This window comes from Rattus norvegicus, chromosome 18 (assembly GCF_036323735.1).
Source record: "Rattus norvegicus strain BN/NHsdMcwi chromosome 18, GRCr8, whole genome shotgun sequence".
In the NCBI taxonomy this organism is placed as follows: domain Eukaryota; kingdom Metazoa; phylum Chordata; class Mammalia; order Rodentia; family Muridae; genus Rattus; species Rattus norvegicus.
The window spans coordinates 3,589,070-3,602,534 of NC_086036.1; the positions used below are offsets into that span (position 1 = coordinate 3,589,070).

The 13,465-nt window shown below is 46.5% G+C and overlaps 1 protein-coding gene across 7 annotated transcripts in view; it reads right to left on the reverse strand.

The window, feature by feature from the left end:
* The window catches only part of Tmem241 (transmembrane protein 241), a 152,234-nt gene extending 148,204 nt beyond the window's left edge, over nucleotides 1–4,030 (reverse strand). For all 7 annotated transcript variants that reach the window (XR_001842036.3, XR_005496208.2, XM_017601069.3 and 4 more), the window contains exon 1: nucleotides 3,879–4,030. Coding sequence is in view for 5 of the 7 variants with exons in the window: in XM_017601069.3 (XP_017456558.1) it covers nucleotides 3,879–3,950 (72 nt within the window). In the remaining 2 variants the exon portion in view is untranslated. The remainder of the gene's footprint in view (nucleotides 1–3,878) is intronic.
* Between the last annotated feature and the right edge of the window lie 9,435 nt (nucleotides 4,031–13,465).

The following is a 13,465-nucleotide window of genomic DNA, read 5'->3' on the forward strand; positions in this document are numbered from 1 at the left end:
GCAATAGAAACTCTCAAGTCCCCCACATTGTCTAGCCTCTGGCCTCGCCTGCCCATCCTGAGGGCAGACATAAAAGGGGGTCAATCTCATCTGACACCTAGACCACAGTCGAGCACATCCTAGGGCTATTGTACGTTGGGTAAGGGTGGATTCCTCCAGGGACTCAGAACTGTGTTCAGGGATATCCCAGGTATCAAGCCCTGCTATAAGGGGGCAGAGATCTAGCACCAAATCAGGCCACCAGGTACCAGGAGGACCATCTGTGGAGGTGGACAAAACTGTGTCCCCTGTCTGTGACAGTACCTGCCAAGTCAACCTTTGAGGGGCATGGAGTTTGAGCTACTTATCAGTCTCAGGTCCATCAGTAGAAGCAGAGGCGGAAGGGTGATACACGCGAAGCCTGAGGGGGTTTTCTGTCTTTTCCACTCCCCATTCTAGCTCAGGAGGAGGTGCTGGTTTCATGTGAGAAGCATGGATCCAAGTGGGGATGCCATCTACTTTTACAGCCATTGGGGTCGTGAGCAGCACCAGGTAGAGTTCTTTCCACCGCAGCTCGAGATTTGCAGCTCGGTGGCGCCTCACGTAAACAGTGTCTCCGACCTAGAACTGGTGTGGTACCTGGAGGTCACCAGGCTTATAGGCTTCAGCCAGCTGTTTCCACACCTTCCACTGAATGATCTCGAGAGTCTTTAATCTGACATATAGAGATTATGAGGAATGAGTCTCGGGAGGGGATAGGTGGTGCATGTCAACAAGTGGAGGGTGGGCCCCAAACAATATTTCAAAAGGTGTCAGCTTGAAGGGGCCTGGGGTGTTGTGTGCCCGAAACAAAGCATAAGGAAGGAGAGCTGTCCAGTCATTATTGCCAGTCTCTAAGGACAATTTAGTCATGACCTCTTTTAAGGTTCTATTCATCCTTTCTACCTGTCCTGAGCTTTGGGGTCTATAGGCACAATGTAATTTCCAATCAAACCCAAGGATCTTGGCCAATCCCTGACTTATCTGGGCAATGAAGGCTGGGCCGTTACCTGACCCAATTGCCTTAGGCACTCCAAACCTTGGGAAGATGTCTTCTAGTATCTTCTTGGTTACTACGTGAGCCATTTCTGTCTTGGTGGGGAATGCTTCCACCCATCCAGAGAAGGTGTCTACAAATACCAGTAGGTACCTGTGGCCATCCAGTAGGTGCCTGTGGCCATCCAGTAGGTAACTGTGGCCGTACTTTGTAGGTTTAATTTCAGTAAAGTCCGCTTCCCAGTAGCTCCCTGGGTGATCTCGTAATCGCTTGGCCGCCAGGAGCTTACTAGGCCGGGCATTTACTATCTGGCAAGGGACACATCCTTTTACTACAGCTTCTGCCAATTCCCCTATGAAATACCCTATGCTGTAATAAGGTGATGATGAACAGCTGTCTTCAGGTGTTTGGGACCTAGATGGGTCAGCTGATGGAGTTAATTGAGGAAAGTGATAGCCTGTCGCTCAGGGAGGATATTTTTACCGTTGGCAGTCTCTCGGAACCCATAAAGGGATTCTAACTGGAACCCTAGCTTGTCCATCTTCTGTAAATCTTACTCTGAGTATTTAAAATTTTTGATACAGTGATTAACTGCACAGTCCGGGTCATGGGCAACACATTTAAGCCTTGGGTGACCCTTTTTGCTTCTAAGTCAGCCCTCCGGTTTCCCATTGCCTCTCTTGAGTCCCCCTTCTGGTGACCTGGACAGTGGATGATAGCTATCTTTTCTGGGAGATGTATGGCTTCTAACAAGCTTAGGATCTCTTCTTTGTTTTTAATTTCTTTTCCAGCTGAGGTCAATAGTCCCCGCTGTCTGTAGATGGCCTCATGAACGCAGGCAGTGGCTTACCTACTGTCAGTATAGGTGTTTACTCTTTTCCCTTCCGCCAATCTCAAAGCCTGTAGTAAGGCTATCAATTCAGCTTTCTGGGCCAGAGACCCTTCCGGTAGGCTGCTAGACCAAACAGTTTGGTGGTCATCTACCACTGCCGCCCCTGTCACCCTTCTACCTTCTGCAACATAGCTGCTCCCATCTGTGAACTAGGTCACCTGGGCATCTGGAAGGGGTTGATCTCAAAGGTCCTTTCTGACTCCGGTCTCTCCTGTCAGGATGTCCTGACAGGAATGGACCACCTCGGTCGCTGTATCGGGCAGCAAAGTGGCGGGGTTCAGGGTCGCCAGGGGCCGAACTGGATTTGGTCTCCATTCAGTAGCAAACTGATAGTGTGTCATTCGGGTATTAGACAGCCATCAATCGGGGGGGGGGGGCGCCTGACTATGCTCTCCAGAGCATGTACAGCCATGACGGTCAGTCTCTGCCCCATAGTCAATCTGTCAGCATCTTTTTTTTTTTTTTTTGGTTCTTTTTTTCCGGAGCTGGGGACTGAACCCAGGGCCTTGCGCTTCCTAGGTAAGCGCTCTACCACTGAGCTAAATCCCCAGCCCCTGTCAGCATCTTTTACTAACAGAGCTACTGCAGCCACAGCCCTGAGGCATGCAGGCCACCCCCTAGCTACCAGGTCCAGCTTCTTTGAGAAATAAGCCACTGCCACCGGTCACTTCCAGGGATCCAGGGACTGTGTCACACACCCCCCCCCCACTCCTTTTCTTTCATCTACATAAATGTGAGTGGTTTGGTCACATCTGGTAGTGCTAGGGCAGGGCAGACAGTAGGGCCTTTTTTATTTCATCAAATGCCAGTTGTTGTTCTCCCCAACAAAAGGGAGACCCTTCCTTAGTCAGAGGGTAGAGGGGGGCGGCCAGGGAGGCAAATCCAGGGATCCAAAGACGGCAGAATCCCAGCATCCCCATCATGGGGCAGAAGGAAGATTTCAGGCCAGCCTGGATTGCATAGCAAGGCCCTGTTTTAGGAGGGTAAACAGGGCTGGTGAAATGTCCCCAGTAAAACCTAACGATCTGAGATCTGAACTGACTCCTGCAAGATGTCCTCTGACCTCCACATGTGCCCCACGTAAGGTAGACCCACAACCACACCACCCACCAGTGAGAGGGAGGGAGGGAGGGAGGGGAGAGGCAGGCAGGCTGGAGAGATTGATCAGCAGTTAAGAGCGCTGGATGCTCTTCCAGAGGATTTTAACACATGGTGGCTCGCAACCATCTGTAACTCCAGCTACAGAGACACTAATGCCTTCTGGTCTTTGCAGACACTGCACACACATGCTGCACAGACATGCTAGCAAAACAACCGTACACATAAAATAAAAATAAATCTTAAACTCAAAGCAGCCTCCCACTCCTATCAAAATATCACAGTTTCTGCCTCACCAAGATTTCAAACCACAAAAACAAACAAGCAAGCAAGCAAGCAAGCAAACAAAACCCTCGGGTATATCGGAAATGCTTAGAATGAAGAAAGAGACTTAATGAATCCATCAGTGAGGTAAGGGCTGAGGAATTCATCTTTCCACTGCTCTGGAACTTTGGGTCTTGGGGAAGAAACAAAGGGGCAACTTCTTGTTTTCTGTTTATTTGGGTATATTTGTATTCGTTTACTCGAGACACAGTTTCAAGTATCTCAAGCTGGCCTCAAACTCTTGAAGTAGCTGAAAATGACCTTGAACCCGGATTCTCCTACTTCCGCCTCCCAAGGTTTGAGAGTTTAGGTGAGTGCTGCAGATGGAGCCCCGGGCTATGTGCACGCCTCCAGGCCACATCTCCCGCCTCCTCTAGAAGAGGATCCTCCTAGTCCAAGTCAAAGTTCCGGGAAGTGGACTCAGAGTGCTTCCTCTCAAAGGCTGTTTCCTCGACATTCCCATCCAGACCAGCCTGCCCAGGGCAGCTTCTGGGACGCCGACCGCACGGCTCGCAGCCCACGCGCAGTCACGCCCGCCCGTCCGCTCACCTTGTTGGTGAGGTGAGAAGCCAGGTAACAGGTGCAAAAGGTGAAGCCGAGCAGGGACCGCCTCAAGTTCATCAGTCAGCTCTCCCGGCTTCCCGGGACCTGGCTGCAGAGCCCAGCCAGCCGCCTCAGTCTCCGCCGCCCTGCCACGAGGCTCCGCTCCACCAATCAGCGGGCCGCTCGCCCCGGCGCCCGCCTCTTTAAAGGGGCTACGTCCGCAAGAGCTCCACGTCGTTGCTGCTGCTGGGAAGTCTTCTGGGTGTCAGTCCCCAGGTCCTCTCTGGCTGCCAGCGGTAGGAAATGGTGGAAGAGAGCCTTCCTTTATAGTTTGAAGAAAAATAGCCATAGCTATTACTGAATAACTGGATGAAAATGCTGTAGGCTTTACCGAAGCCACCACACACCCAGTTTTTACTGTAGTGTTGGAGACCATATAACTCAGGTCCTCATGCACCTCCTTGGAAAGAGGTGCTTTCCAAATTGATCCCAGTCTAGATCGAAATCTTCAAACAGGATGAAACGTGAAGAAGTAAACCCAATGACATATGGATGGAATTTTAAAATGCCCTCACCATTTCAAAAGACTTAACAAAATATTTCCTTTTTAGAGGCATGGTTTTTAGTCCCAGCACCTGGGAGATAGAGGCAGGCAGATTCTGTGAGTTCAAGGCCTGCCTGGTTCACACTGTATGTTCCAAACAAGCCAGGGCTACATAGTGAGATGCTGTCTCAAAAAGGAAAGAAAAACTGAAAATCTATGCAAACAAAATATTTAAATTCACTGCCAGAAAACACCGGCCTTGGTAAAGTTCTTATATTCCCTCTTTGTTTTGTCTTTTCCTAAACTTTGTACACTAAAGCAATGGGTTTGTCAGGTTAGCTCCTACTTAAAATTGTCCAGGCCGAAGGAACACTGAAGGCGATAGGGTGGGAAGGGTGTGAGGATGAGTGAGAAGGGAGAGGTGTGGTAAAACGCTGGCTTCCAGACACGGGGTTCGCACTCCTGAACTCACCGCAGCTGTGGTGAACAACCTGTACAAGATCGGGCCAACACGGGGATCAGACAACATGGCAGCAGGCAGCACCAACTGGAATCGGGATTACAAAAGAAAGAAAGAAGGCAGAAAGGATCTGAAAGTCTGAGCAGGGACAGACCAGGAGGAATGGGAGAACAGTGGTAGGCAGAATCAAATATACTTGTATACATATGAAACTTCAAGGAATAAATAAAACGCCTTTAAAGTTTTGTTCTATGAGGTTTAATATCTGTGACGATATTAAAGGTGTGTAAAAATGTAGTACTGTCAACCTGACAGAATCAGAGAAAGACTTGACAGAATAGGATATGCCCAACCCTCACAAGAACAGGGAGGAAAGGCAAGGTACTTGAGGAGGCAGTGCAGAGAGAGGGCAGTTTTACTAGGGCAGTTATAGACAGACAGGTTGCAGAGAGAGAACAAGCTAGACACAGGTGAAGACAGAAGATTACGACAGATTGCTAAAGTTAGTATGAGGCAGAGTAAAGTCAGTCAGAGACTGAAAAAAGCCACTTTGAATCAATCCGCGTAGAGAGGGGTTTGAGCTAGAACAGCTGAGTTGATCAGCCAGCCAGAGATCAGAAAGAGCTGGAAAGGGTGAGCTTATTCAGCTGTAAGTCCCAGAGGCTGAAACACTCTGGCAGAGATAAAATTGATGGAGGCTGGAAGTTTCCAGGATGAGGTGCAGGTTAGCAGAAAGCAGGAAGCCAGTAAGTCACTTTTACAGAAGTGGGAAGAACCACCCCATGTGAAGGTACCACGCTCTGGCTGGGGTCCCCGACTGTGTAGGAGATAGCAGGACTGAGCATTCATTGCTGTTTCTGACTGTGGACACGATGTGGCCAGCTACTCCATGCTCCGGTTGTCTTGGCTTCTCCACCAGGATGGGCTGGACCCTTGAATTGTGAGCCAGAAACAACATTTTTCCTTTTAATTGTTTTGGTCTGGGAATCACCATTCAAACCATACAAACACCGATCTCAGTTAAGCAAGAATAGTTTATTGACACACAATTTAAAAATCTACTGGCATTGGAAAAAAAAAGGAGAATAAATAATAAAAGGAAAGCCTAGAATCAATCAAGCTTCAAGTACACTGATCCAGTCACTCGGTAATAATGCCTCTGAGGACGAGGTATCCTTGAGGACTAGAGTGATACCTGGCAGGTTCATGCTTCATTTAAACACTTGTGATCTGGTTTTGCATTTATTGGTGTGGATGATATTTACGTATACAGTCACTTTAGTTACCTTGTTCATCTGTGTAACACACCTCTGGGAAAAAGCAACCTAAGGATTGATTTGGGCTCAGTCCTTCCTGGCTGCGTCTGGAAGCAGAGGGGAAACAAGGCCTAGGCTGGGGAGCCTCTCCTTACCTCCCAGTTCCTTCCCAGCCCCAGTCTAGTGAGTAATGTTGCCTGTTCTCCCTGCCTGTTAGCTAATCTTCTCTAGAAACGCACTTGTTACAGTCATTGGCTACTTTGTGGTCCTTTCTCCTTCCACCCTTCTCCATCCCCTTTCCACCCCTTCAGCCTAACACTGGATAGGACAGAGAAAGGAAAGAAAGGAAAGGGGCGATGTTTGTTAGACTACTTCCTGCCAATTAGGGGCGTCCAGGTTCTTGGGTGTAAGCGAAGGGTCTGGGGGTACCTGGAAGAGAATGGGGGACAAGAGACGCGAAGGACGCCAAGACAAGAGTCTGATCAAGGCGACAATTTTATTTTTCTCCAAGGCTGAATTTATACCATAACATGGGTAACAGAGGGAGGGGGGAAGTAAGAAACATTTACGCAGGCCAAGGACACAATATTCGGGTGGTCAGGGAATCAGCTGATGTTGACAGGTTCTCAGAAAGGTCACATGTTTGTCATATCTATTAGTCAGCAGGATGTTGGTTTTTCAGAAAGGTTACAGGTCATCACATTGGGCATCTTGACGTCAGATGTATTTCCCAGCAAGGTCAGAGCTTTATCATATCATTATTCATCCTGACCACCAGATTTGTATTAGTCTTCTGCAGCTGGCTAGGGATTTTTCAAGAACCCAGTCATACTTAACTCTAACCATAATATTAATATCAATAATGGAGGACTTCAAGGGCACCGCTCCCAACATCTCCCTCTTCCTTATAGTCAAATGAAAAGGTGACCAAATGGCCATGCTGTCCTGGAATGAACCCCTCGGGAACTGTGTCTGTCTTAGGTTGGAGTGATATTTGTCACATGGCCAAGAGAATCTTATGGCCAGAGTCTGTCATGGGATAAGGCAGCAGCTAATGGCGGCCCTCCTGTCTTAGGCCCTTTATTTGTGAATATATCACTCTCTTACCCGTCATTGACTGTCCAGCTCAGAACGCAGGGGTGACAATTTGTTGATGTTTCAGCAAAGACATCAGGACAGCAGGCAGAAAAGAATGTTGGCCTCATTTGGCTGAAGGACAAAAATGTCCTTGCCTGGGCTGGGAGGAGATATGTAGGTGAGCTTGGCCCTCATCAAAGCATCCTCCATAGCTAGCCTATGATAATATACCTGAATAGGTTTTGCTGCCATGTTATCTACCTGTTGTTTAACAAAGCTGGTTGAACGATTAAATGTCCAAGGGCCAAAAGATATAAGCAAAAGAAGGCCTACTAGGGGGCCCAACAGAGAAGGAAGCAGGGTGGACAACCAAGGGGAGGTGGAGAACCAGTTTTGATACCAGTTCTCAGCTTTTTCTCTTCCTTATTTTCTCTTTTCCAAGCCTTCTCTGACTTGTTTCATGCTCTCTTTAACCATATTCTAAGACACAGGAAGTGTCCAAGCACTGCCTTTCTCTTACAAACCAGAATTCACTGTGATTGCTCAAAGTTGGGAAATTAAAGTTAAAAAGCCAATCAGAAATAAGTACACTTGTTAGCATATACAGCTTACATAAAAGGGGGGCCAGACAACTGTTCTTTTTTGATTAACCTCTGACTCTTAAAGACAGTGTGGTTCAAAATTAAAATATTCAGATATACTTAAAACTCTGCTCCATTTTGGATAGATGTGGAAGTTTAAAAATTGAATGGATTTATATGATTGTAAATGTTTACCATGAAATATCACAGAAGGGATGCCACCAGGCAGGGAATTACAATTTTCACTGATATTAAATACCTTAAATAATTTGGAGAGACCTCAGCATTAAATTATAACCATTAGGAAAAAAAAGACATTGATAGGTATCCCTTGCATGTTATGTCAAAAATAAGCAAACCCCAACTCAGTGCTGTACAGTATCAATAACTGAAAATTAAACAATGTTGATACATAGAAGGAAAAAATAACATGTTGATTGACATTGTTTACGTTCACAAAATTATTCTAATAGACAATTCAACTTGATTTCATGTAACAATCATAATTGTGTTATCCAAAAAGTCAAGTCCTATGAAAGGTATCGCACTGTAGAATACATATCTAAGCTGCCCTGGAGTGGGTGGTAGAGCTTCCAGTTCTTGTGCGACGGCAATGGACTCGAAGCGGTGCAGGTCTTTGAGCAAGCAACTCCTCTCGGTGGAGTGCAGGCTGTAGATGAAGTTGAGTGTGCCCTGCACCGTGTTCAGTGCCTCTATGGGCTCCTTCTTTGGATGAGTGCCCAGAAGCCGGGGAGTAGGAATGTACAGGCTCTTTTAACAATTTTATGGTAAATATAATCCCTATATCAGCACCTGATTGTAACATTCTAAGACCCCAAGTATATCCATGTGTCCAATCCTGGTTTCGACCCGCAGAGGTAAATTTAATATTTAGGGGGATGCACCATCCCCTTGTTTTAGAATTAGAACCTTCACAATGGGGATCTGGGACATGCGTATTAGCAGGATGGGAGGTATTATAAGTCAAAACAACACAGTGTATTAGGTGATAAAATTCTTAAGAACAGGGAGAAGGGGCCAGGCAAGAAAGCTAGGGGGTGGCCTGGGGAGAGCTGCTGGAACAGCCAGATCAGGTGACAAATAGCATTCAGTCACACAGCTAAACGAGGAAGCTTTCTTGGGACGAAAAGGCCATTGTAAGAACTAATAACAAAAGGATGGAGAGATGGTTAAGACCTGGGTGCTAGGTGCCAAGTGGTTGATAAAAGAATTGTATGGTTCATCTGCTTTTGGGGTGAGTTTCTTCTAGGCTGTCAGACATGCCTGGCGACTTTGAACCAAAAGATCAGAGTATCAAAGGGGGGCTTGCCCAGGGGGGTGATCCAATTGAAGCCTCGGGAATCAGAGAGTAAGCTATAGTGAGAGATAACTGGCCATAAGGACTCTTTCTGCCGCCATTCCCGAGGCAGGAGTCACAGTTGAGCTGGGCTTCCTGTCTCTTACATCCAATAAAGAGATTGGTAACACTGGAATACTGATCTTTAATAGAACTACAGCCTCCCAGGACTGCAGTAGTAGTCCTTCGCCAAGCTGCCTCACTGGGTTAGAGGGCCATGGAGAAGAAAACATTGATCCTGACCTTGGTCACAGCCTCCAGTTGGGGTAAGCTGAAGAGCCGGTGCCAAGACTTTCTCCTCTTGTCATCCTAGAGTAAAGCCTGTTCTGTCTGGCAAAACAAAGTTCCTGGCAGTCTGCTGCAGACTCTTCCTGAAACTACTTTAGGGGCTTCCCTGTCCCCCAACCTGGGGCATTTGACCACAGGGGCAGGAACTGACTGCTGCAGGGATAGGATCAGAGGCACTCTCTATGTCAATGATGACTAACGGGGAAGGTGACTTAATGTTGGAGACGGACTCCTCTCTTGGAATAGGGCCAGCAGATAAGGCCGACTCCCTCAAAGAACTTCTCTTAATGAACGCTCTCTTTCTGTGAGCAAGTGTTGAAGGTCTGGCCACTGAAGGCAGCAACTGGAATTTTCACTAACTCTCCACTATCTTTTTGTTGTCAAAGCATCAGCCCTGGCCGGCCTCATCATCTTGAAACTCCGATTTGGCCTGAGCTATTTTGCTGCAGACAGCCTGCAGCTTGCTTGTTAGCAGGCCTGCTCACCTGGCACCCTTAGCCCCACACACTTCCTCACTCTATGCTGTCTCTTTCTTAGAAACTGTGAATGTCTAAGCAACAGGGAGATCTTCCTTCAGGATCCAAGGCAAAGCTTTCGGGTTCTTATTTATGGCTACTTCAGACATGATCACTCGCTAACCTGGAGTCCTTCATACATATGTGTGATAAACTGTTAACTGGACAAAGGGAACAAAGGGAGGGGCATCTCTCCTTGGGGAGGAGGCTCAAGAGAGAAAGACAAAACTCCCTGGCAGTAAACCATTTCTCTCAAGCAAATTATTTCTAAGTTAAGCACCAAGAGGACCAAGTAAAACTCTTTGACAAACAAAACAAACAGTTCCACAATTTTATTTTTTTTCCAAGGCTGAATTTATACCATAACATGGATAACAGAGGGAGGGGGGAAGTAAGAAACATTTATGCAGGCCAAGGACACGATATCCGTGTAGTCAGGGAGTAGGCTGATGTTGACAGGTTGTCAGAAAGGTTACAGGTTTGTCATATCTATTAGTCATCAGGATGTTGGTTTTTCAGAAAGGTTACAGGTCATCACATTGGGTATCTTAACGTGTCAGATGTTATCATATTATTATTCATTTTGACCACCAGATTTGTATTAGTCTTCTGCAGCTGGCTGGGGATTTTTCAAGAACCCAGTCATACTTAATTCTAACCATAGTAACAACATCAACAATGGAGGGCTTCAAGGGCATCGCTCCCAACACTTGGGCAAGTTTGTGCTTCACAACTAGCATATCTAATTTCTTCTGTTGTTTCTTCTTTGCCCATGACTACTTAACAAGCCATGAGCAATGGCAACCAACCACTAACCCATCTCTGCTGGGGCCATAACATTTATGTACCCTCCGAAAAGGCCACAGAATTCCAAACTTCACACAATCCCAGAAACTATACGATGCTGGGGAAATCCGGCTCCAGGTAGAGCACGAGGTAAATCATAGTGAGCTGCTGTGGGCAATCTGAAGCAGCCCAATATCCCACACCTGGGATTAAAACAAAAACACACTCTTATAATATTTCTGTGTTGTTTGAAGAAACCAGAATTCCAAAATTGTCATTATACACACTTTCCCCACTTTTAGTATTGTTTGCAATTTCAAAAGGACTTGTGTGTAATTTTGAGTCTAAGTGAAAGGGATACGTACACGCACTCGGTTGAGTAAACAATCAAGGGTCCTTTGAGATAGCACAGCAGGTAAAGGCCACCAAGCCTGGCCTACATTTGCATGAATATCACGGCATGCTGAGTTCCCCACCACAATAAACAAACAAACAAATAAATGTATAAAATTCCAGCTGTGGAAGGTAAGAGACAAAGGACCCCCTGGAGTAAAGGGAACTTCAATACAACTGACAAGGCCACAAAAGCCCCAGAGATAACTGTGCTTTCCCAAACAAGACGTTAAACACAGCAAGTGAGCTAGGCTTGCTTAGGGCAGGATTTCTTCTCCTTGAATCTCTCTCACTCAGGTACCTCACAAAACCACCATTCATAACTTCATTTGCAAAAAAAAAAAAAAAAAAGTCTGTAAGATGAGAGAAATAAGTAAACCAGTCGGATATGTTTGCTAGTTTTTAAACACACTAAAAATGTCAAACCTTGCCTAATTTATGAACCTTGCAGGAGATTACAGGCTCTAGAGCAGCACAATTAAAAAGTTACAGGATCGATACATCACCCATTGTAAAGGTACCTAGCAGCAACTGTCTTCCAAAAGCTATTTGCAAAACAGGTTTAAATTTATTTCAGCATTAAAAACCAAGGAGCCTTATTTAACCTTTTTTGGAGACCAAGGAATGTGCTGTCCCCAAATTTTGACACTGCAGATCTGTCAAGTGTCTTGTCTCAGCTGAGCGCTCTTGGGCTCTTCAGTAGAGGGGGCAAAAGCTACAGTAAAGCCCTTAAATGGCCTTCGCTCCACAGCCAAACAGGCACGGCCCCATTCAAAGACGCCCTGTTAAATCTTACAGGTCTAAATGCTGCCACTGCTACACCATCCCTGTGGGGAACAGAGGAAACATTGAATGAATGTATAAAGAATGAATGAAGTTCTAAGTGAATGTGTATGATTGACATGGGCACATCCACATCAAGGACTGAAGGTCTAGGACCCATGGGAACCGCAGGGCCTTCCCTGTATGGGTCAGGCTTGGAACTGGTAAATGGTAAACCCTTCCTGGGGTCCAAGTAAGAGTGTTTTCAAACAAACCATAAGTACATGCAAAACCCAGCAATGGAAGCTTCTTCCTTCCAGATGACTGAAGACAGCTCCAGTACAAAGGCCTCCTACGTAGACTGCTGTGCACAATCGATACGCTGAGATTTTGAGCTACTGCATAGTAGATACGCTCCATCAGAGCTGGTACAACCTACTTGAAGCCAGTTTTTCTGGACATTGTGTCTGCATGTCTGTCCTTTCCTTATTCCCTGGGCACCAGTCAAGTTTTCAAGATGGACTGGCGCAGTCAGTAACACACCCCCACTCTATTCAGATTTGAAAACATGTGGTTATTTATTTAAGACAGCGTCTCACTGTGTAGCCTGCACTGGCTTGAAACTTGATATGTAGACCGGGCTGGCCTCCAACTCAGAGATTCATCTGCCTCTGCCTCTGGAGTGCTGGGACCAAAGGTGTGCGGCAGCTCATTTGGCCAAAGGTTGTCCATATTTTAGGTGTCTGCCTGACATTTTAGGATTATGTAGTGGGCAACATCAGGCAAATGCCTTAACTGCTGATATAGAGGCATTCAGTTAGCCTACAAAACTGTGCTAAATGGGAACTCATCTGTGGTGAATCAACTCTCCCTCTCTATTTCCAGGTTCAAGTCGTTCTGAGTGTTCTGTGAGATGATTCACATGCCACTAACATCTGCAGCAGAGAATGGAGATGTTCTTCACCCTCTTCAGCATAGCTCTCAAGCCATCCTTAATGTCAGTTCCTGACCATGTCACTGAGAATCTTGGGCTCCATGAGATTACCACCCACAGCCTCAAGGAGACAACCCAAATGTTTTCTGAAGACTGTGGCAGCTGGTGACTGCACATTTTCCCACCGTACTCCAAGTACTGCCATTGTGCTGAGTGATTTCAGGATCCGCCTGGATCCGTTTTCAATGCCTGACGTCCCCTTTGTCCTGGTCTTGTAAGCATCCCAGCCTCATCAACCTTACTTCCACCTCACCGTGGTTCCCTTTTACTCAAGAATATACTGCATTTGCTTAGCTCTAAAACTCGTAAGCAATACACTACCAAACCTGAACCCCCAACCCAAAACTAAAATCTTGGAAATAAGAGAAAGATCAGAGTTGGAATATGCAGTCACCTGACAGAATCGTGTGAAAGTACCCGAGACGTGAAATTCGGCAAATGAATGACAGCACCTTCAAAAGCTGTGTCAAGGCAAGTCTCTGAAACCCTCCCTATCCGACTGTCAGGTTAGCCTTAGCCACTGCGATCACCCATCAGACAGCTGTCAGAAAAGGCGCCGCGGATCTTGCTATTTCTTTCT